Here is a 26,280-nt window from a genome sequence, read left to right as displayed (position 1 = left end):
TTTTTATCTTTTAAAGCTTTGAATATGTCACTCCATTCTCTCCTAGCTTGTAAGGTTTCTGTAGAGAAATCCGCTGAAAGTCTGATAGGAGCTCCTTTGTAGGTTATTCTCTTCTTTCTTGCTTCCCTGAGTATTCTTTCTTTGTCTTTTCTTCTTGCCATTTGTACTACTATGTGCCTTGCAGTAGGTCTTTTTACATTGACATATCTAGGAGATCTGAAAACTTCCTCTACACACATTTCTCTGTCAATCCCTAGACTTGGGAAGTTCTCTTCTATAATTTCATTAAGCACAGTTTCTGCTCCATTTTCCTTTTCCACGTTCTCAGGAATTCCTATGACCCTTAAGTTCTTACTCCTCATTGAATCCACTATCTCTCGGAGATTTTCCTCATTTTTTTTAATTCTTAGTTCTCTTTCTTCCTCTGTCTGGAGCCATTCAGCCTGTCTATCTTCAATTACATTAATTTGCTCTTCTATGGTGTCTACACGGGCATTCAGGGAATCTGTATTCTGTTTCATCTGGTCCATTGTGTTTTTCATCTCTAGTAATTCTGTTTGATTCTTCTTTATAGTTTCAATCTCTTTTGTGAAGTAACTCCAGAACTCATTGGCTTGTTTCTCTATCTTTCTCTCTACCTCATTGAGTTTTTTGATTACAGCTGCTCCGAACTCATTGTTACTTAGTTTACTTAATTCCAAGTCCTCAGGACTTAATTATATGTTTTTATTGTTTTCCTTCTAGTCTGGTGCTTTTATAAAGTGCTGGATGGTAGAGGAGTGGTTTTTTCGCATGGTGGTAGATTTTGGTTGAAGTTACAGCCTGTTGCCACTAGATGAGTGTCGAGAGCCAGGTGTTCTGAGCTCTCCGCCTTCGGGAAAGATGGCGGCGCCCAGTGAGCTTTTCTGTGAGGGAGGGGCTGCTTTTCTCACATGCTGATCTGGATTCGGATCAGTTCTGTTCTCTGGTCTCCCAAGGCCCTGGGTTTATGGGGTCCCTGGGCACAGAAGCTTTCCCCCATCAGCAGGTTTCCACTGTACCAGTGGCAGGAGTCCTGGATGATCCCCCTGTTGGGTGGCCCCTCCCCAACTCCTTCCCGGACCCTTGCAGCAGGGATCGCAGACTCTAGGGGAAGGAGCGACGTTCTCTCCTACCCCATTCCAGCTTCTCCGAGGCCATCAGCAAGGTCTCTGTTCTCTGCCTTCTTGGTATTGTAGGTCTCTAATGTGTTGGCATTAGATTTATTCTCTGAAATTCAGTTTTCCCACTCCTTTGTTGTATTTTGGAGGGGAGAGAGTCCTGGGTCAGCTCACCCTGCCATTTTGCTCCGCCCCTTTTCCAAAACGCTCCCCTTTTTGGTAATTTTCCTTTATTACACATTTGCTTATTTTAGTTATTCATCAAAACTGCCACTGAAATGATCTTGATAAAACATTAATTTTTTTTTACCTTTTTCAAACATGGCTGCTCCCCCCCGACCCCCGCCGTGTCCTTTCTGCTCAGATCCCCAAGTTTCATATTCTAGGCTGCAGAATGCTACTGCTTAACCTCTTGGAGAACAAATCAGACTTTTCCTTTTTCACAAACATTCTTTGGCTATGACAAGCTTTCTCATTATTTCACATAGTACCAAACATATCCACATAGAAATATGAAATAAATGTATCAAACATTCAGAAAATTCCCCATTTATAAGTAAGTGCTCTTAAGCTGAAGAAGCGTTGAAAGACATAGATAACAGCAAAGCATTTTTATTCAGGGATTATAATACTAATAGAAATATCATTCAGCAAGGCAGAATAAGGGAAATAAAATACTTTACAAAAGCTTGGACTTTGTGGACTCTCTGTTAGGGATGCAAATATGTAGACTTTATTTAGTCTGCTTTGCTCACATCTCTGTCAAACTCCTGGCTGGTTTTAAATGATGTCCAAAGACTCAACTAATAGACAGAACTCCAGAGACAAATCAACTTCACATATATACGAAAGGCAGACATATATACATATTCTATTTTGTCTTTGGGTTCATTCATTGACTGGCTACGCAGATCAACCTCTTTAAAATTGGAAACAGTATATTACAATGGAAAGAAAAATGGATGTTGAATAGGAGACTTGATTTCTAGACCTAATTTTGCTAGTATCTTGTTGTGTAGGCTTGAGCAAAGCACCTAACCTCTCTGGGCCTCAACTTACTTTATCAAGAAAATGATGGAGTTGGAATAAATGAGTCCCAAAGTCCTTTCAACACTAAAAGTCTTTGAATCTGTAACAGATGTCTTTTTTTTTTTAAGAAAAAAGACACTGTAGTCTGTAGTAAAATGTTATAAAGAATAATTAATTTGAAGTTTTTAGTTTCTATTCAGTACTTTCTAGCAGCTACATTACACTTTTTTAGAACATTCTCATATATGTAGAATAATAGTTTACAATGATGATGGCCTTCAAAATTATGTTTAATAACTATTTCAGTTACTAGGAAAAACCTAGTGGGGTGGGGGGAGAACTAAGCATCTTCTTTAAAATAGGCATAAGTTTTTTAGAAATTAAATTTTTTTTTAATGCATCTGAAGAATTGTGAGGTTAGTAATGTTAAGTATTTATTGTCATTTCTCTTTTTCCAAAACAAAGTCACAATTCAACAAACTGCCAGTTATTACTATGTTCTTATTTGTTTTCACATTGTTTAGCATAAAAAATGCTTATAGCTTCCCACTCTAAAGAAGGTAATGAAAAAATAACATTTTATAGCTTCTAATTTCCTTCTAAATACGTGTCAGTATTGCTTTGGCATATAAAAGGACATTTTCAAACGGCTACAGATGCAGAATCAATATATATGATAGTATATATCATTTTTTAATTGGAGAAAATGACAGTTAAGGTTCAATTTATATGCTCATTCTTCAATTTTAAAATGTTTGGAATGACTGTAAGTTGTATATATTTGCATTATTGAGACCAGTTCTAAAATCTAAGAAAACTTTTTTAAACGGCTCTACATAAAATTGATTTTTTTGAGTGGTTCCTTTGCTTTGAGATTAACTAAAAACTCATTTTTGAACAACTGAAATGAATTATATGGAACGCAGTTGAGCTCTTCATGTTTTTTACATTCCCCTTGGTATCCAAAACGAGCAAAATTGGCAAATGCTTATGTTTGCTGCTAGTACAAAGCTGCTTTAAAGAATCTTATGGATTTGGAAGTCTAAACCATTTTGGATGTTTTAGCAATGCATCTCATGGTTACAGAGAAGTACCTTTCGCCCAACTTTTAATGATTCCACAGGGTTCAGTTAGAATATGTTATTTTCTTTTTTTTTTTTTTTTTGACACAGCTGTAGATATCACTTACTTCTAAGACCCACATTTTCTCCTAAGTCATAAACCAATATTAACATTTCATTGAAAGGTAATTTATCATATAGTCACCAAAAATAATTTGAGAGGCATTAGTAAAATGATTTATATTAAAAGCTTTCTTTACCATGACTCATTAGGCCACATAATGTTGCAACTGTCTCTCTTCATTAGCTTCTTACTTATAAAACTCCATTTCCTTATATTTCTATATTTGATTTTAAGGCCAAGATAATCTTTGCATTAACATCTTGTTCCAGATTTGGAGCAAGTTGTTGAAAACTAAAGGTAATAGGAATGTATGATTACAATGGTATTTTTCTTCAACAATCAAAGCCTTCTCTTGTGTGTAAACCTACTTGGTGGGAGGTATTGAGTCTCCTGCCCTGCTTGCAGGAAAAGCCATTCCCTCCCCACTGAAACTCTCAGGCTGCCCCTGCAGCTATTTGGGCTGGCCTCCCTGTTTCTGATGTAAACAGAAAAGATACAATCCCTGACACATACTCTAAGAAGTTTGTTCTGTTTTTCAGATAGTAGCGCAAATGCTAAATTATTCTCAAGAGATGATAATAACTAGTACAACTCTAGAGTTGACAAGACATTCTCTACAATAAAGATTTTAATAATAAGCTTTTAATGAAAGACATTGGTCTGAGGGTTTTTTAATATATTTACTCATTTAAATCTCATAACAATCCATTGAGGCAGGTACAATCATTAATCTCATTCTACAAATAAGAAAACTCAAGGATAGAAAAGTTACGTAATTCAGCTATGGGAGCTGGAATTTGAACCTAGATATAAAATTCTGGTAGTGTCAATGGAAGTGTTCTCTCGTGGGGTGCTGCTAGGTTCTGATTTCCCTATATCAATGACTACTGAACAGGTTTAGCTAGAAGTTTCAAATGTAAGTGGCTAAGATGGGGATCTCAACTACTAAGGTTAGAATCCTCAAGTTTTAACCACTTACTGTCATATCTGAGATTCTGTCTGGGTTTTGTTTCTTTGTGTGTTCTTTGTTGCTTTTTGAGGCCCAATAAAAGCTTATAGGATATAAATGTTGAGGAAGATTAGGTTGTGAAGGTTGAGAAAGGATGGCTAGTAACCACACAACTCACTGAGGCAGGAAGATCTGAAGACTCAGCTCAGTCAAACCTTCTTTCTCATCAAACACATCTGGTGGCAAACAATGCATGTTTCACATATGAAACTCTGCTACCTTTAGAAATCATTAAAACATAACAATCTTTGTTTTTAAACCTCTCTTTGACATTCATATTTTATTTTGTTGGCCATCATCTATTTAGTTTTCTTCCAAAATTCTTTGTTTCACGTGCCTGTTCTTTCTCCCCAGGGAAGCCATTTGGTATAAACCTAATTCGGCCTCACCTTGTCTTTCCAAAAGGACCTGACCAAGGCCGTTGAGCATGCATTGTGTATCTGCTTTAGATATCCCCTATGGCAAGAACAAAGGCCCTTGAGATTAAGGTGCAACTTCCCTCCCCCTCCCAAACTTGGCATTTCCTTAAGGATTAAGCATCTTTCCTTAGGCTAGGAACTGATTGCTGCGCTCACCTGTAACCACCCAGCTCGAGACAATAGACTTGCCTCCTGCTATGCCCACCAAGATGGCAGACCCACTACCTTCTGTGTCCATCAAGCGCTGTGCCAACAGGGCAATCTTGTGACTATTGTGGGAGGGACATTTCAATCATATGCGAAACGTCCTGTGTGGGGGTATATAACCACTCTGTATACCTCACTTCTTTGGTGCCCTTTCTTCCTTCAGGAAGAAAGGCCCCAGGCTATGTTCCTCAGATTTCAGCTCAGAATAAACTCACCCAAATTTTCATTTATAGATTGGTTATGGATTATTTTCATCAACACAATCCATCTAGAGATCCTGTCAGCATTATCTTGAAAACATACTCAGACGCCCACTACTTCTCTCCCTCAGCTCCTACTCAGCTGCAAGTCACAACACACCTTCCTTGCCTGCACTCCTGCCCCAGACTTCCAATGTGTGCATGCCGTTGCCTCCTGGCAGCTAATTCCTGTTAAAAATGTGTCTCAGGTCTTGTCACTCTTTCTCTCAAAACTCTCTAAATTGAGGGCTTCTCAAATTTTACAGTGGCTAACGGGCCCGGCAAGAACTACAGGACACCTCCCTCCCCCACCCCCACTCTACTCCACGGGTGCCTTTATATTATATTTTCTCTACTTCTCTGTGTTCCAACCACCCTGGCCCCAGGCTGGTCCTTGACTAGGCAAGCATGGTCCCAGCTTCCACCTACTAGCTGTGTCTGGAATACTCTTCTCCCATCCAGTCCCGTGCCTCACTCCCTCACTTCCTTTAGGCCTCTGCCCTGCTCAGAGGTCTTCCCTGACCACTTTAGGTAACGTGGCACTCGCTTTCCTCCTTCTCCCAGTCTCAACAGCCTGCTTTATTTTTCTCCATTGCAGTTATTACAGCCTGGAACACTGTGTTAATAAATAAAATATTGTGCTAATACTACATTATGTATACTAATATATATATATATACACTATGTACTATAAGATACTATATAAATAATGCTAGTGAATATTCTATTAACAAATAAAAATATACTTATTATTTTCTTATCAGGTGTCTCTCAAAAAAGCATTATTGGGGCCGGCCCAGTGGCACAGCGGTTAAGGGCGCACATTCTACTTCGGTGGCCCAGGATTCGGATCCCGGTGAGGACAAGGCACCTCTTGGCAAGCCATGCTGTGGCAGGCGTCCCACATATAAAGTAGAGGAAGATGGGCATGGATGTTAGCTCAGGGCTAATCTTCCTCAAAAAAAAAAAAGCATTATTTTGCTTATTATATGTGAGTCTCAGGAGGGATGGCATATATTAGGAGCTGAATTCAAATGAAGAAGCACATGTGTGAATGAAAGAGCACATAAATGAACCTATATTTACATTTTACTATATTTTCCTACTATGTTTATAGGCATATTTCAGAAATTATTTTAAGATGTTATATTCAGTGGGGATGTGGTTAAACTTACATGTGGATATCTCTCCTATTAAAAATTTAATTGCTCTTTTAAGCAGCTCCCCACTATCACTATTTTATGATTTAAATTAATTAAATCTAGTGAAGTCTTTGGTACTATTTAAAGGCAGATTACTGCTTAAAGGCAGTGGCTTCAGACTATTAGGACTATGAACCACAATTTTATGGAATAGATTGATGTTTACTATATGTATTCTGAAAATTTCTTTTCTTTTTCTCTTCTGTTCTATTTCATCTTTAAATACATGCCTCTCATGATGCACTGCATTGATTTTATGACCCAATTTTTTTCACGGAGCATAACCTGCAGTTTGAAAAACATCACTACAGAGTACACAGGATAATATGCAGAATTCCCAATGATCTAGTATTAATGCTGTCACTGCTCATTAAAAAAAATAAAAACTAATGAATTCTACATAGAATAATACTTTTGAAACCAACTATTATTTTATATCCACATATGATCTAAAACAGACACAGTATGAATATTAAACATGAATTTTTGAAATAGAATTTTCTATAAAATGGAAGAATGTAGAACTAAAATATGTCTTAAAAAAGAAGGTAAAAGAATTGTAACATTAAAGCAGAAAACTATTACTTTAAAACTGAAAACATCTTGGGGACTGGCCATGTGATGTAGTGATTAAGTTGGCGTGCTCCGCTGTGGCGGCCCAGGTTCACAGGTTCGGATCCCAGGCCCAGACCTACACCACTGGTCAGCCATGCTGTAGCAGTGACCCACATACAAAATACAGGAAGACTGGCACAGATATTAGCTTAGGGCTAATTTTCCTCAAGTAAAAAAAGAGGCAGATTGGCAACAGATATAAGCTCAGGGCAAATTTTCCTCAGCAAAAAAAAAATCTGCAAACATCTCAATGTAAATGTTATTACATTATTTCCCAAGAGAGAAATAATTCTTAAACAGCTCTCTTAAATTCAGCAGATTAATTTGTAACCAGTGGGTTCCAAAAATGAGTGAAACGATTGGAATCTTTTAATGGCATGATCATTCTCCCTTTTAGCTAAGATGAAAATGGATATTTTTCTTTTTCCCCACATACAAAGTATTCCTCTGTTGCATCAATTCTTCCCGTGGAATATTTAGCACATCTTTATTTTCCACTATATGTTTATCTGCTACCCTATATAAACTGACAACTACACACTTGGACCAGTAAAATAATTTCCTAAGACATTTAATGTCATCCTATCTCTGTTGATCCAAATCAGCTTTCAGATCACTAGAGACTTATCTTCCCCAAATCCTATTTGATTAGTTCACTATTCAAACTGTTTCTCCTGCCATTTGAATCCTTCCCAATTTATCTTTTTGGCCTTGTCCATCATTAGTACCTGTGATGGTCAGTGTCATGCGTCAACTTGGCCAGGTTACACTATCTGGTTATTCAATCAAATGCTAACCTAGTTGTTGCCATGAAGTTATTTTGTAGATATGATTAACATCTATAATCAGCTGACTTTACATAAAGGAGATCATCCCATATAATCTGGGTGGGCTTGATACAACCAATCTGAAGGCATTAAGAACAGAACTGAGACAGAACTGCTGTGTCTCTGAAGAAGGAATTCCATCCATGGTCACCTCCCACCCAAGGGTTTCCAGCCTGTCTTTCTTGAGGGCCTGCCATACGGATTTCAGACTTGCCTAGTCAGCCCTCCAACAACTGTGCAATCCATTCCTTGAAATAAATGTGTGTGTGTATGTACATCCTACTAGTTCTGTTTCTCAGATGGAATCCTGACTGATAAAGTTCTTTACCATCATCAGTATTTTATGGCCCAGCCCAACTTCTGCCAGATTTGGTTTGGGCCTTAGACCTTACTAACAATACTCATCCTCCTTCAGATGTCTCAGCTTGAATTGGTTATTCCACCCCTGTTTTTGACCCTTGGAAATCCTACCTTGCTCCCACTTTCATAAAACAGGAGAGACTCTATTCTCTGAATCTCTATAGCTTTCTGTTAAGTGCCATTTGAATGGCACAAAACATGATCTGCCTTTTATGTTAGTTATTTTTGCATGATATCTCCCTATAACAATAAGATCCATGAGAATATGAGCCATGTGTCATATAGCTCTGAAGCTTCACCAACATTCAGTGAAGTTTCAGCAACAGCACATTATACATAATAGCAATTTAATGAACGAATGAATAATCAAGTGTTATTACATACACAAAAGAAGCAAACCTTTGGAGTCAAATAGACTTCAGTTTTTTAGTCTGGCTCTGTCTTACTAGCTTTGTGATAATAAGCAAATTACTTAATCTTTCAGCCTTAGCCTTCTCTTACGTAAAGATTAATAATCACCATACTGGGTCATAGGAAATACTAAATGAGATCATGTAAAAACACACCAGCACAGTGGCTGGCATATACTTGGGCTCAATGAAATGTAACGATTTTGTAATTGCCTTGGAAAGGTTATTATGCATTAATTCATCAAATACATATATACTGAACACTTACTATGAGGCACTTTGGTAAGTCCTGTGATAAATACAAAGATAAATTAATGATTGCTAACCTTTATTGAGTAGTTATTTTATTCCAGATACTCTTCTAATACTTATCTAATACCCTTATGTCCATAGCAACTCTAATGAGAAATCACTGCTATCCCTATTTCCAGATCAATAACCATACACACAGAAAGGTTAAGTAATTTGCCCAAAGACACATAGCTAGCAATGTTAGGGGTCAAGACAGAAACCAAGGCAATCTAATTCTAGAGTCTGTATTTTTTTCTGTTGTGCTAAGGTAGTCATGTACTCTAATAAGAGATATAGAAAATTTTCAAAAGTAACTATTAATGTTCAATTTAAAACGTTCCACAACAAAGGGAATCCAGAAAAAAATAATGTTCTTCAATTAATTTTAACATAATTTGGTACCCATGACATACACTGTCACTCAAGAGGCCATCTTAGAATAGACTAAACAGCCTGCTCTTCCATGTCTTACTGACCCCTGTCTGGAAGATGTCTCTCTGCCCTTTACTTCGTGTGGGATGTCTTAGAGTTCTTCTGCACCCGTGAATGAGCCCAGGAAACTTTTGCACATAGACAAGCCGATCTCCACTGACACAACCCACAGAGCTAAAGTTAAAGGTAGTTCTAATTAGAATCTTTCAAACCTTTATAAACCAGTTTTTCAAAATGAGACATTTCAATCATATATAAAAATAATCTGTGGTGGTTTCACTTAAAGGATATAATTCCACTATGAGTGATAATATTATCAAAAACTGAGCATGTACTTTAATGTAATAGTGGTTTTCTAGATTAAATTTTTTCTATATAGTTCCTCAATAGCTAATATGAAGACAATCTGTGGAAGAGAGAGATATTAACTCAACTTTTCCCATTGAGTGAACGAAACTTTTCACTCTAAATTGCGGCAATCAATCCTTATGCTAAATCTATAGAAAAATTCATAAGCATTGTAGTGATTTCAAGTACATCAGTTTTCCACAGAAAGCATTTTGGAGCATTTTCTTTTCTGCAAAGTCAACAAGAATTAACATACAGTCGCTGCCCTCTCAAATCTCACTGCTGAGCACTGGCTCTGGGAGAATGTCCTGACGGCCTGCCAACGCTGCTTCCTGCTGGTTCAGACTCAGAGCGGCCTTCCAGAGGTTCCCTATTAAACCATATTGACTTTTGGTTCAATAAATATATTCTCTTCATTTTCCTGAAATAATTCCTCAGACCTAATCTCATTATATCCCAGTACATAGTTTAGTAATCCATAAACCCTCAAGTTCTCTTCTAAAAATAATTTTATCACTTTCTGTTTTCCCTGTGCAGTCCCCAAAGGTCAGTTGCTTACTTCTCATCCATTCTCGTATTCCCAAACTTAACTCTTTAATTCATTTCTGTCTCTTCTAAATTTAGACTCAGATTTCTCCAAAATCTATTTCAGGTTTGGTGCTAATTATAAAATAATACCTTTCTTTAAAGACTTTTCTATAAATTGCATTCATTTATTTGCCCAGTTTTACAACAATGAATCAAATTTCTGCCGACATGGAGTACAGATTGTTTCTATTTCTCTATTAGAATACAGCAAACTGAACAAAGGGTTCACAAAAATATATACGCTTGAGCTTTTTTCTGTGTTTTCTTAATAGTTTAAGTTTTGTTTGTCTCTTTTTTGATGCTCATTACATTCATTAAAATTGTAGCTCATTTCTCTTATTTCCAGGTTAGCTTTTATATTTGTCTGCATAATGCAACAGTAAAATGTTTTTAAAGGAGTGGATTTGTTGAGTTTTTTAATTTTCTACAAGCCATATACTGCAAAAAATTTTAACAATAGCCAAAATCATTTGAAGAAAATTCATGCATGACTTAAACAGAAATTATCAAGGATACTCCTTTTTGTAAAAAAAAAAAAAAAAAAATCACTTATTTGGACAGAAAAATAACTTCCCATGCTGTACACTATAAAATTATTTTATTTATGCAAATTTTTTCAGAGATCATCTACTAGGAAATGCCAATACATAAGCAATCTTTCTAAGATCAACCATGACTTAGTAATAATACTATAACAAAATAAAATTCAATAATATCATAGGAACCATTTTACCTTTGCATTATAGGGAATGTAATGTTTTGATAAAGCTTCAGGCGTATGCATCCAAGTTTTGTCTGCAATGAAGAATACACAGTGTTAAATTATATTACAGGTTCGAAAGGTGTCATATTCATTCATTAGCATCTGTAAGGACTCTGATAAGGCTGGAAGCATCTCTAATTCTGAGATCCTTTTGTTAAATTGAGAAAGAATAACTAGTAAGATATAAGAAGGATGAAGCTGGAAAGTGATTACAGGATTCTTTCGTTGGTATAAAAGTCCCTAGCTTTTCCTTTTAAAAGTTTTCAAATAATAAAATGATCCTGAGTTTTAAAGAATATAAAACAATACCATCAGTTGGGCCATGAATAATTACATCAATTATGTGATTAATTGTGTGATCTCTTTCTCCTTTCATTGTATACTCTCATGAATTACAGGTTATTTTTCTTAATTCCCTGATCAATAAAAAGTAACCTGCTCTTTATTCATCGTGTTTATTATTTTTTAGCATTAAGAATTAACGATTTAGTAAACGGAAATTTTAACATTAAACTAACAACTGCATTTATTTAAAGCTGAAATAAATCAATCTACTAAGTTCATTTAGAAATCAATATAATATTAGGATAATTTTTTAGTCTAAATTTAGAGAACTATTGATTGAGAGTCTACTATCAGGAGTTTTGGATATAAATAACTTAAATGCAGTAATTTGAAACGTTCCTTAGATTGGTGTAATAGAATATTAGAAATTAAAGTAACTGAAATGATTGATAGAAGATATGGAAACTAATTTGTATTGTATATTATTCATAGAAATAGAAAATATATTTTTCATTCAATTTTTGAACTTTATTTATATATTCCACACATCTTCCAAAATATTTTATGGAATGTACAAGCAGGAAAAAGGTAAAAAATATTAATGTTTACACAAATCAAATGTGGCTGTTTTTTTGAAACTGCATTAGTTTGTAGCAAACCTTCTCAATCTTCAAGTATGTTATATCTCCTTTAGTGGAGTTTTGTGAGTATCTATTCCTCACAGGAATTTTAAAATTTAGAGTCAATATTATAAACAGAATAGAATCAAAGAAACATTTTACCATGAAAAATGTTAAATAAGTACATACTGAAATGAAATATAAGAAAACTAACAAAGTATCTTCAACATTCAATTCAGAATATTTAAAACTGGGGTTAACAGAAATTAGTTTGATATCATTAATAAGTTCTCAAACTGAGGAAACGTGAAGACAGAGAGAAAATGGCATATATTTTTGGAGCATCAATTATTCTATACCATTTGAAGAATAATGCATTATATTTATGTCAAACATGTTTACAGGCTACACTGAAATATTCACAAGAATTTCTAAGATGAAACATGAAGGATCAATGAAATCCAGGCCTATGGTGCACACTAGGGCTATTTTTGACGACCGAAGTGTACATGTGATAGCTGTATTTGGATGAAATATTTGAGAAGTAATACATTCTAAGCTTCGAAAAGCAATTTTAACATATTGACATTGACATTAACATGTAAAACTTTTATTTCTTGTATGGATTTTCAATTTAATTATAGCTTTCTCTTCATGATTACTACTGGATAGGGATAGGATTAATTCAAGAATAATTTGTACCTAGATTTGGTACATAGTCTTGCCCTTGTATATTAAAAGAAATAAATCACAATACTATATACCAAAACAATAAAAGCACTAAAGACCTGCCTTCAGGAAATCTAAAAAGACATCCAATTTCCTTTTTTACCCCTTAATTCAATTCTCACATCTCCTTTTCCAAAACATACAACACTGTTTCGGAGGATGTAAAGCCTGACTAAAGTCTGAATACAATGTTTCATTCCAATCCTGAGGCAGAGAGACAATTACTTTCTCCTGTAAGCCACCATTATTTGAAAACTGATGATATTGCCTTTGTTATAGTCTCATACTACAGTGACCTAGAGAGAGGGTAGGTATATCCAGCTGTTACTGGTGATAGACTAAAATAACCACAGGGTTAAATTACTAGTGGATAAGATGCAGCTGCTATAACGACAAAAAACCGACATCCATACATCAAGCGCTGACGGTTTGGTGGTTGTTCATCAAGTATCTCTAACGTAGGTAGCATAGTTATAAAAGCCGAAAGATTTCCAGAATGACTCCTTACTGTCATCATAACTTATACTTCCTCAAAAGAAAAAAAATGGCGGAATAAAACTCTTTATATTAACTCATATATGTGGTTGACCTTGAAGAATGAGTACAGATCATGGTCCCTGGTCACTTTATTTGCCCAAAGAAGATATTAGATATATGGAATTGGTACAGAAATGGGAACATAGACACTCTAAAATGTGTCCCCTTCCTTGAAATTAATCTATAATCACTAACTCAATAGTGAACATTCATGTGAAAGGAAATGTCAAAATACTTGACAGTGGCAAACACTCTGACTCCTGAGTCAATAAACCTAGGGGTTCAAAATGCATTTAGATTAAGAGCTCAACAAGAAAGACGCAGTAACTTCATTATTCTTGTATCACCAGAGCTAAACATAGTGAAAGCACCTACTTTGAGTATATTAAATTTAAAACTAAATGTTGTTGGATGAATGGATTCATTTGAATAAAATTTTCATAGAAGATAAATAATATTTAAATATGAATTTTAAGTGCTATGCACTACGATTATATCTACTCCTCAGTATGTCAACTGATAAGTTAAAGAACATAATGTATAATTAGGTGGATTATTTAATCATATTTATTCACATGCTATGTTTTTTGTTTTACTAAAGGATTCATTTTGATGTAACAAAGAGAATACAGGATTTTAAAAATTCAAAGAGAAAGCTAACACAGGAAAAGAAGCTATAAAACAAATACATTTGTTAAAATTGAATCTATGATTAAGAGGTTAGACTAATTTTTACAGAGCTCTTCAAAATACTCCAAGATGATGTAAGTCTAATATATTCAGTCTTTTTTAGAATCCGTGAGCAACTCTAATACCATTAGAGCATTTGCAAAACCAATCAGTGAAGTAACTGGCTAATTCAATCAAAGAATACCAGACAAACTACTAACTGGGAGATCTAATAAAAAGAGAAAAAAATTATGTTTAGGTTTAAGATAATGGTCTCTTTTCCTTAGTTGTCTGAGGCCCAGGATGATTTGGTAAGGTTGCGTGTGATAACCAAGTAAATCGGATATCTATGAAATAAGAGAGAAGCTTCTACTGATGGAAGGCCATCCTGCCTTGTATAGAGTACAGTACAGTGTATGTTGATGCTAGTTATTGGAAAGATGACTTGAATTATATATTCTCTAGGGCTATAATTACAGTAACTACAGTTCCTGATTGTCAGGATATATGAATTATCTCAGAAAATTCAAGTTTTCCATCTTCAGTTAAAATTTAACCAAATAGTGCCACTGGTTGAAACTAGAAGCAGAGTTGCTAAGAATTCTTGCTTTAACAACTTGAGGGAGTATGAAGTGATTGGTGAACTCAAGGTACAACTTCCAGTAGCAGGTTCTAACTTGAAATCAGAGAAAAATATTGATCACAAATTTCCTGATAAAGATACTTAATCATTAGACTTGAAAAGCAAAAGACATCAAAAGAAATTTAAAGAGAATGAAACAAAGCAGGAAATAAATGCTTCTGCTTCTTGATTCTCTAAATCACTCCAATTTTCCCCATGGCTGTACTCCCACTATCCTCAAATGAGACACATATAAAATTGCTAGTTACTTGTATTACTATCCAACCCTTGTGATTTCTCAATAAAAACTCCAAATCCTCTTCAAATAAAGAATAAATTAGAAATGTGGAGTTTCAGCTTTAAAACCAGGGGAAAGGGAATTGTAAGCAAATAAAAAAAGAGGTCAAGGAGTGTTTTTAAAAAAATAAGACAGTGTGATTAAAGTGACGAGTTGTGATCTACGGTTTTTATTACTTTTTTAAAAATACTTCTATATACCACAGAATTATTTCTATATTTTTTTACTAGTAAAAGTGATGAAAAAGAAACATTATTTTACTTTTGGTATTTGTTTTAAATCAGAAGCAAGCTACAGACTGCAATAAATGTCATTTTGCCTTCCCTTTATTCAGAAAAATAAGTAAAATAATAAATTCCTAGCTTCCCAGGGTTGAAAAGTACCTGAACGTTCATATTACTTAAATCCCCACTGAATACATCAATTCTCTGTACCACATCCGAATGTTTGAATGTGTCTCACTTCAGTAACAAAAAGTTAATACCTTGAGTAACTCCACTATATCTTTGTACAACTTTGTTGGAATTCTTTTCCTACGTGAAATCAGTGACTTTGCAATTTACACTTATTCGTCCTTTATTAAACTTAGTCCCATGACCAAATGACAGCCCTTCAAACACTGAAAGACCACTCTCATTACCCTACCAAGGGGTCTTCCCCATGCTTGCTTTTGCATGGTTGAAAGTCCTGAAGTCATCCCAGCCTTTCTTAACAAGGCATGTTACAATCTGTCAACTAATCCTTTAAAGAAAAAACATACTGTGCCTGACTACATAAAATAGAAGAGAACATTCTATTCACTGATTCCAGACTGGTCCTTACTCATACATTAGAAAACTAATTGGAACCTTTGATAATCACACTGTTGACTTTATTCTTCAGCCATTTTTTACCTACACAGCACTTAAGGTACATCTTCCAAATAATAACAGTATATAAATAACAATAAAAGTGTTAGATTTTCTGGACCTCTTTTTGGCAATTTACAATATCTTATTAAGTTTATAGTGTGGAATATGACCTAACTGGTCATTTCCCCCCACTTATCTGTAATCCTACCACATCAGTTATCTCTTTCTTTTTTCAATCACCTATGAACTTGAGCAGTATTGAGTATTCTCTCCCAATTCATTGACAACATGTTAAACAGGAGAGAGCCCTGTGCCCACCACTAGAGAATTCCTTCCAGAAAGACAAGTTTACATTATTTTAACTTCATGGGACTAGATAAAACTATCAAGTTTTTCTATCTTTCCTATGAGTGTATCATGAAATATTTTGTCAAATACCATGTTTTCCTGTCCCTTAAAAAAATAACGTGTAACTAGATGTTTCTTTCATTCCTATACTGATAATTATGCTATATTATACTTATATTTACTTTAAATTCCTGCCTTAAAAGTAATAACAAACTTATTTTGGCCTCATTGCCATCAATTCCCCTATCATCAGTCCTCACATATTATTCAATAAAAAGTGAAGCACACACACATACACATACACACGAGTGAATTTAAATTATGGTAACCTTATGCAGCCCAGGAAATTTCGTATTATATGGCTACATGAGGTGAGGTTAGGACTATTTTCAGATGACCTTCTTTTTTGCATTTTCACACCACAGAAACATGTATTCAGAACTACACGTATTAAACAGCTTCACTCTTTCATTAGGATGACATCAAATAAGCTTAACTAGCAATGTTTGCAGATTTGTGTTGCTCTATTATAACTTCATTCCTGTGCCAGGTGGTTTGATAATAGGAAGAACTGATTTCTTAACATTTCTGCTTGATTTTCACAGTAATATTGAATTGACTCCCAGGTCCTTCAAATGGCACACTTACCTTTCTTCCTGCTAAAAGCACGGTTCATGATGAGGATTAGCCAAGTAAATGTTTGGTTCAATCACACTTTATATCCTATAAAAACAACAAAATATTAAAGCATAAGTGAAAGAATACTGACCAATCTCTTTTATGCAAATGAATTTTAATCACAAAGTCTTTTTAAACTTTTTACTATTTACAAACAATATTCTGAAATGTCCCAAAGGATGCTGAGTAAGAATAAACATAAATACTCAATATTATCAGTGGCACAGCGATAAGAACAATATCTCAAATGCAATTCCTCCAAAGTTCCTTAATTTTCTTATCTTTTTCCTATTACACATCTATCATTAATTATATTTATCTGCAAACTTAAGGAGACAGAAGATTAATATTTTTCCTTGAGTTTGTTGGTAAGAGGGGTGATAAAGTTTTGGGTTATCATTAACAACAGTAGTAGATAAACAGAAGTCTTTTTGATTATGACAAGTGAGGGTTGTACTTCCCCACTGGGCTCTGCCGGGCGGCCCTGTGCCCCACGATACTCTGGGCAGAGGCTGCCTGGTCCACTGAAACCAAGGTGATGGCACCCCACTTTGAAAACAAGGAGGCAGCCCTAATGATCTCTGAATTACCCTCGGGATCATTCATCCCTCGTCTTTAATAAAAAAAAGTGTGTGTTTGCAGCCAAATAGCTTTATGATCCTGTTCCACTGGAATCTGAGAAGTCTAACAGCTTTCCTTCATTTCATCCGGCCTCTGTCCTCTTCAGTTCAAACTGGCAATGTTTCCACTAGCATAGCTGATTAGGTCTGTGGTTCACACTCATACTAATCTCCTTGTCAAAGGGTTATTTGGCCACCTCCTTAGTGTTCTCTGCCATATGCACAGGCTGAAAATTTTCCAAATCTTTAAGTACTGTGTCCTTTTTGCTTAACAATTCCTCCTTCAATTCATTTCCTCCTCATTTTATTACAATCACTTAGAAGGAACCAAATTACTCCTTCAAAACTTGGCTTAGGAATCTCCTCAGCTAAATATCCAGTTTCATCGATCACAAGTTCTACCCTCCAGAAAACACCAGAATACAAATACAATTCAGCCAAGTTCTTTGCCACTTTATAACAAGAATCACTTCTCCTCCATTGTCCAATACCATGTTCTACATTTCTACCTGAGACCTCATCAGAATGGCCTTTACCATCCACATATCTACCAACATTCTGTTCATGATTATTCCTGTATTCTCTAAGAAGATGGCAGCTTTCCCTCCATCTCTCCTCTTTCCTTTCTGAACCCTCACCAGAACTGCCTTTAGCAGTACCTTCACAGCAATCTCAGCTTCTTTTAACAGGCACCTCAAAATTCTTCCAGTTTCTCCCCATTACCGAGTCCCAAAGCCACTTCTGCATTTTTAGGTATTTGGTACAGCAGCACCCTACTTCTCAGTATCAATTTCAGCCTTAATTTGCTTGGACTGCCATAACAAAATACCAGAGACAGGGTGGCTTAACAACAGATATTTATAACTCACAGTTCTGGAGGCTAGAAGTGTGAGATCAGAGGGCTAGCATGGTCAGATTCTAGTGGGGGCCCTCTTCCTAGCTTGTAAATAGCCACCTTCTGGCCATGTCCTCACTTAGCAGAGAGGGGGCACGCTTGTCTCTTCTTTTTATATGGACACTAATCCCACGAAGGAGGGCCCACATCCATAACCTCCTCTAAACCTAATTACCTCCAAAATGCCCCATCTCCAAATACCACTTTGGGGGGTTAGGATTTCAACATAAGAACTTTGAGGGGACACAAACATTCAGTCCATAACATTCTCTGTAAATCTACAAAGCAATGAAAACACAGCAGTGAGATTAATCTTTATCATAAAGTCATTATTGCAGTGAAATTACTGGTATCTCTGTCCCTGCATTTCTACTCTTAAAGAATAAAACAGTTAACTGAATTATAAAATATTATTACTAGGTACTACTTTATAGACTTAGATAATGACACAATAATGTCACTTTTTCACCTCATACTTTATTCATCTTCTCACCTCATATTTTATTCTTCTTATGATATGCCATTAATACGATAGGTAGAGAACATATTTTAAGAATTAAAATACCAAAGTAATTATGTCATGTATTAACAATATAATATAGTTTGTTTTCTATAATATGAAAGATATTATTATAGAAGTAATGATTGAAATGACTTTATTTTCTACAATTAATTTAGTCATTCATTCAGAAATTATTTATTGATCACCAGTGCCAGGTACTCTGCAAGATGCAAGGGAATAGAGTAAGGACAAAATATATACCGTTATCTTCCCAAAAGTTACTTTTCACCTAGAACCTAATAGATATGGTTATTGACTGATCATATCCTGGAGGAATAAGATCAACAACGACTAGCAGAAAAGAAACATGATGTATCCAGAAGTAAGATTCAACTTCTCCGGGAAAAGAAACTAACCAAACTGACCACCAAGTCTACTAGTAAGCAGATCGAATTCAGTATGCCTCTTCACTACCCAAATTTCATCACTATCAGGTAGACATTTTCAACAATAGCAGATTGTGAAACACAAAGAAGGAGTGTAATACCATATTGTTTTCAATTTCATAAAATTAAGTAATAGTGTCTTTCAAAGTAAGAATATAAGAACTCTTTGAGAACATAAAGATGAGAAGAAAAAACTGTAGCATAATTATATAAAGTTCAGCAGGATAAATAAGTAGAGTATAAAATGGATGCTACAATTCTATGACTCTAAAACACCAGAAGGATTTTTATTTTTTTTTTGGCAGGGGAAGACTCACCCTAAGGTAACATCTGTTGCCAATCTGTCTGCTTTTTTTTTCTTCCTTTTTTCACCCCAAAGCTGTATAGTTCTAAGTTCTTCTGATTCTTCTCTGTGAGCCACCACCACAGCATGACTACTGACAGATAAGGGGTGTGGTTCAGCACCTGGGAAATGAACCCAGGCCGCCAAAGCAGAGCACACCAAACTTTAACTGCTAGGCCATCAGGGCTGGCTCCAGAAGGATATTTTTTGCATAGATATAAATGTCAACAACTATCAGATAAGCTGTTCTCATAATATAAATAAAAAAACATAATTTCACTTTCCAAACACCAATCTTTAGCCTATTTATTTGATCCTATGGAATCTACTCCTCTTCTTTGTAAAACTGATCTTACTTCCACACTAGAAAATAAGCAGATACTACTGCTCTGTTCACTATACCCATGTGTAGAATACAGTGCATGATGCTAGGTTGGCATTCATTATACTGTATACTTGTTTAATGTATTAATAATAAATTTTTAACACACTTTATAGTTGAGATAAGATATATATTGAAATCAGTTTCATATGTTAGTAAGTTAAGAAATAAAAGTTCTATGTAAACCTACTTTATCTCAATATATAGTATAACATAAATCTTTCCTTTTGGATAAACTTTTCATAAACATTGCTTCACTGGCTACATACTGATGGGGTTCAGGGTAGGCTGCCCCAAGATGCGCCACTCTGGCATACGGACTATTTCAAGCTGAAGACAATAGAGGCTTTTGGGTCTTGTTTTTAAGATTTGTTAAGTGGGGCTAAAGCAGCATTTTTTTCTAGCTTTAATTTCCCCCCACTATTAAGCTAAGACGCTTCTTAGTAATCTAATTGATGTCCTGTGAATTACAAAATTTTCTTCCCTCACTTTTGACTATGTTCAAAAATACAAATGGAATATTTAAATATGATCAAGAAAAAAATTCATAATGTATTCAAAATTTGTTGAAAACATTATCACCCCAAGTTTAAAGCCAACTAGGAGGAGTTTTAAATCTCTAAACAAAAATTTTAAAATATATTATAAGCATTAAAGGTAGATGTCATTAGATGAATTATGTTAATGCCAAATTTTATTTAAAAATCAATAACCACATTGACAAAACACTGTGAGGCCATTTGGCATTAATTTACTTTATAAACTTAACCTGTTATAGACCTAATTTAAAAAAAAGTTTGGAGAAAACAATCTTTTTTTTAAAATAAACCTAGCATATCTAGGTTTGTAAACTGATTTACCAAAGAAAATCCAATGATATTTATAATCTAGTTCAGAAGTTTAGAGTGGCTTTTTAATGAACAGCAGTTTCTTGCTTTGCAACCTCTTGCCCAAGGTCTTATTAAAAAAAAATAAATTATATTCTTAAGACTAAAAAACTATACAAGGTGTGAATATTAAAATCTATAAAATAGCTGATTCTGAATTTCATTTTTATCCTTATGAGTACATTTAAAATCAAATTTTCCTGGAATTCTCTCAAGGTTAAAAGAAAAAAAAACCCTGAAAATTGATTAAAACATAGTTCGCATTAATATAAGTCATAAATCACTTAAAAATCAAGTTGTTCACCAAGAGATCAGAGATAATGCTAAAATAATGAAGTCTAATCATTAGGTTTAGTTCTAGAAAGGTAAACTGGGTGAAGTAAAAAGAACAAAAGTGGCTTCTCCTGTGAATGCACATAAGATGCATTTTTCACTTTCAAACTTTCTGTGTGCTGTTTTGAATGCGTAATTCAGGAAGCTAATCATGAGAGAACGCCAGACAAGTTTGGATCCCGCATTAACTCCTCCAGGTTGCTAAATACTCTAAAATAGTGGCCAACTATTGGCACTTCACTGCTGCAATGGTTACTGAAGATTTCAAAATCCTACTCCGAGAACTCAGCTCATGTTTCACACTCTTCTTGATCTAATTAGTGTCTATTGTAAAGGTTCTCTGCTTAAATCTCCCAGTTGTAAGATAGTATTCTCCTTCATTGTATTTTATGACTGTAATTTGCAAAAGTCTTTGCTTTCGTAGATCAATACTATCTAAATGTAGCCAAGAAAACTAATCAGTACACAAACTGAAACATTTCACATTACCAGGAGGGGAAGCCACATGATATATGTTAAACAGAATATACATCTATAATTTGCTCATAAATAGCAACATTAGTGTTTTCTGAAATTCCCTGACTAGGGATACAACTGCTTATTATTATTTTCCCTTTTTTGCAATATGGACGCATATCTCATAACACTCATGAAAAATCCTTTGCTCCTTCCACAGACACATTTTGGAAGTGGAGAAGCAAAAATAAGTATGGTCCCTGCTTTCAAAGAACTTAGCAGCTTTGAGAGGCAGGGGAGAACGGGTACGGGGCTCTGCGGATAGGGACGAGACCTACAAAGACGTGGATACCTCTGAAAATGAAAGGATGGAGCACGCAATGATTGTTTCATTCAAGGGGAAAGCTTCAGAGCAGATGTAGTCATTTCCCAAGTGGACAAGGCTAAGGGCAAGAGGAGGAAAGAACATTTGAGGTAGAAAGTCAGCACATGTGAAGTGCATGATTACGGGCAGGGGGCTCCTAACCACACTGCTAACAGCCCTCGGGAGCCAATCCACCAGCCTCACAGAGGCTCTCATCCAGGCTACTCCTGTAACACCCTTCACTGGGAGTGAGGAACGTCTAAGGGGAGCACTTTGGGCACTTGATAATGTGGTCAACTCCTAAGAATAGTTTACATGTGACAAAACCTTAATATATAAGGGCTGAGAAATACCAGGTCTGAGGAACAAAATTAAATGGACTAAATTTCCCCCAATGCCGAGAGTGAGGTCAAAATAAAGGTTACCATAAATCAGAAAGAAAAACAGGCATATACAGCCCACTCTTTCTGAAAGCTATGAAATTTAAACCATTTTATTCTGACAATAACACTTTTTGCTGTAAGAGGATTTGGATGAGGTATATTCAAAAATCATTTCCACAGCTGTAAACTATCTAAGTATTGTGCAATAAGTATGTGAGCAATAATCATGGCAATGTCAGGATATCACCAAATTCTGTGCAGGCACTGGGTACTGCAGATGTACCCGCTGTTCCCATAAACCAGCCTGGAGGTGGCGCCAAGACTCAGCACCTCCAGAATGAGGAAAGCTCCAGAGAAGGCGATGTATTGGAAATCTCAAACTGTCTGAGCAATCTCCTTCCAATGCGCATGGTGAGTATCCCAATAAATTTCCATTAGCGTCTATAAGATTCTGAGCTAAACATTGGCAGGCTTCTGTTTCAATAATTAGATGCTGAGATTTTTCACTAAAACTTCATCCAAAGATCAATTAACTATTTCTCTCCTTGTTGTCTTCATTATCTTGTGTCCTTAATGGGAGATCAGCTACCTTTCTCTAAAATGAGATCATCACATAGAAAATAAATTATGCTAAGAGAAATATATTTAAAGACAAATAAAATTCCATATATTGAAACAAGCATTATTTAAAATAGAATAGACATGAATCCCCTATATGTAGACCTTAAAAAGTACCTTGGTTAAGTTTCATTTTGAACATTAGATTTTGAAGTTCTACTCAATATTTTCCCCATTTTTTTTTTATCATAACAGTACACTATCTCCCTTTTTATTTTGATTGTACACATAAGCACTATGTCTTTTTAGACCTGCTATTTTGGTCATTTCACAAAACACTTTGATATCCACAGCCTAAATAAGTATAAGCGAGAACTTCTGGGATCCAGTTACTAAGGTAACATTATCTTTGGTAAAACTAGAAAGATTAGAATAAAACAGCTTGACTGCTCAATTAATGTTATTAGAGTCTCAGACTCAAGACTTTCTGGATTTTTTTTTTTTTGAGGAAGATTAGCCCTGAGCTAATTGCTGCCAATCCTCCTCTTTTTGCTGAGGAAGACTGGCCCTGAGCTAACATCTGTGCCCATCTTCTTCTACTTCAGATGTGGGATGCCTACCACATGGCTTTTGCCAAGCAGTGCCACGTCCACACCTGGGATCCGAACCGGCGAACCCCGGGCCACTGAGAAGCGGAACGTGCGAACTTAACTGCTGTGCCACCGGGCCAGCCCCAACTTTCTGGATTTTAAGACTAGAATTTGTAAAATACATAGTGCTTTAAGATTCAGTTGATCTCTACAGACAAAGCAACAGTATAAAAATTATTTGCTTCAAATTTTCTGCCTTTTATTACGGTATTTCACATGAAAGGATTTTCTCATTTAAATCTCTTGCTTTAATGTCAGTTGTTTTAGAATGGTATTTTGTATGTTAAGCACAGTTTTTATCCTTACATTAAATTCTAACAATCAGTAATTGTAAATATGCATAGACTTACCATTTTAATCATTTTAGAGAGTTTTGTTTAAGAAAGAGAGCGAGCGATTATTCCTTTTACCAGCTTTTAAACAGCCCTCAGAAGAAATTTCTCCTGTCTGTTCACTTGATATCCAGAGCATCTCACAATATCAGTGGTTTCATTGGGAAGGAATTGATGGGCAGGAAATCTAATCCTTGAAAACAGAGCCTCCAAATATTTACACCGGGAAATCATGCTTTCCCTACTGAAAGAGACAATGCTGGCTATCGCCACTCCACCTGCCCTCACACAATACTGCTTGGCCAGTTACTAAGGCATTCTGTCTCTGCCACTATAATCATGCACTTCCTATGTTTTATTTTAGAGGGACTCTGGGTAATCTTAAATTTGCTGGCCCTCTTCCTGTGGGCTTTCTATCAGTCTTTCTCTATAGCTGCCAAAACATTTCTCCTCAGAAATTTCTTTATCTTCCTCACCATCCTGACAATGTTGAACTTTACCCTAGCCCTGTGATCCTGGAAAATAACAAAGGTTAAGAAAAATCCCCCAATCCTTTGTCTTCTGGAAATGGCTTATTGCAAAGAACCACCCTTCCTCTACAACTTAGATAAGATTCAGGGCACTGGCCTTGTTTACCCAAGACAAGGCCAGACAAAGACCCTCCAAATGCCCATTCTTTGCTTCATAAATGATTAGCTGAACTGTTTTCACCACTGACCTGTCTGGACAAGATACTTGCTACACTGACTTGACCAAATTTTAGCTAAGCTTCTCTCCTTCCCCTAGGCTCCTGAACTTTGATCCACCCTCAGATTAGCAGACTCAACCCTTCCTTCCTAACCTATCCTAAGAATAGACTGACCTCAGGGTCAAACATTCTCTGGTCTACTGTCCGTAATCGCACCACCCTCATTCATCTCACCTTCCCACAGTGGATTCTTTCTAGCCCTGTTTATTCCTTCTTATAAAAGAACAGCCCTTTTCTGCCTCCTCTTCCAGACACTTGCAGATCTTATGGTCGGCACATTCTCCCATTGCAATCACCCTCCTCCTCTTAATCTTTTCAAATAGAGTCTCTCTTGACCTAAGTCAGATTTGTTTTTTAACTGACACTCCATTTGATCATACTTAGAAAGATTTCTGGCGACTAAACCCAACCAACTTCATTAAACTAATTTGCAAATTTTCCTTCCACTAGATCTACTCAGAGCTAGCCCTCTTACTCTCTTACACTGCCGGATGCTTTCACTGCAACCTCAAATGAATTGCAAAAGGATGCCCTAGAAAAGTAAATGAATCTAGGTTTTAAAAATTTTGTTATCTTTTCATCCCTAGCATCTAGTATTTATCTATAGTAAATATAGTAAAACAAATATAGTAAATATATAGTAAATATCTATTAAATTACAAAATGAATAACAAATTAAGTTTTCTAACACAATATACATTTTATTGATATACAAACACACATCATAGCTCCCAAAATCTGTTGAAAACCCATAACAATAAAAAATCTTAAAAAATTTAAAGATATTTTCAGAGTAAGGAAATTCTTTAAGATCGTTCAGTAATACAATTAAGAAAACTATACTCTTACCTTATTATACATACTGCACAGGATTATAATAAATTATACGAATAAATAAAACATCATCATCAAAGAAAACATTATACACAAGCCAATAATGATAATAGCATGATTATCCTCTGATATAAGAAATATTTCTGGGGCCGGCTCCATGGCCGAGTGGTTAAGTTCACGCGCTCCACTGCAGCGGCCCAGGGTTCGGATCCTGGGCGCAGACATGGCACCGCTGGTCAGGCCACGTTGAGGCAGCATCCCACATCCCACAACTAGAAGGACCTGCAACTAAGATATACAACTATGTACAGGGGGGGTTGGGGAGATAAAGCAGGAAAAAAAAAAAAAAAAGGAAGATTGGCAACAGTTGTTAGCCCAGGTGCCAATTTTTAGGAAAAAAAAGTAGAAATATTTCTTCTGTTGAATAGAAGAAATCTATCTGTTGAAAGAATATAAATTAATGAGCATTTTGATACAATCATGCATATTTTCAGACAAAAGTTCCATTGAGGTCAAGCAAAGACTGTTGATTGTCCTAATACCAAAAATGAAGAGAAAATTTACTCCAATTAGGCACAGGGCAATATTCTTTATCTAGATTGAACTTTTCATAGAAACAAAGTCCTAAGAATAGAAGGAAATGAAGATAGTATCTACCTAAGAACAAGGAGGAAATATTTATAAATGAGAAAAGAAGTGAACCAAATGGAAAATATTAGTATGAAAATATAATGGTTGAAATTGTAAACAGCCATAATAAATGGACTAAATTGAAGAATAAGTATAATTTATCAATGAACTACTAAATTCAAAGATTAAATAGAAAAAATCTCCTAGGTGACCTTAG

The 26,280-nt window shown here is 35.5% G+C and overlaps 1 protein-coding gene across 3 annotated transcripts in view; it reads right to left on the bottom strand.

Moving 5' to 3' along the window:
• The window catches only part of LOC124238640 (PTB domain-containing engulfment adapter protein 1), a 270,866-nt gene that overhangs the window by 99,424 nt on the left and 145,162 nt on the right, over positions 1-26,280 (bottom strand). For all 3 annotated transcript variants that reach the window (XM_046659822.1, XM_046659820.1, XM_046659823.1), the window contains 2 exons: positions 16,671-16,745; positions 11,034-11,095 (listed from right to left, as the gene is read on the bottom strand). In XM_046659822.1, coding sequence (XP_046515778.1) covers positions 11,034-11,095; positions 16,671-16,698 — 90 coding nt within the window. In that variant the 5' untranslated portion in view covers positions 16,699-16,745. The remainder of the gene's footprint in view (positions 1-11,033; positions 11,096-16,670; positions 16,746-26,280) is intronic.

This window comes from Equus quagga, chromosome 4 (genome assembly GCF_021613505.1).
Source record: "Equus quagga isolate Etosha38 chromosome 4, UCLA_HA_Equagga_1.0, whole genome shotgun sequence".
Lineage (NCBI taxonomy): Eukaryota > Metazoa > Chordata > Mammalia > Perissodactyla > Equidae > Equus > Equus quagga.
This window is presented reverse-complemented; position numbering and strand designations above follow the sequence as displayed.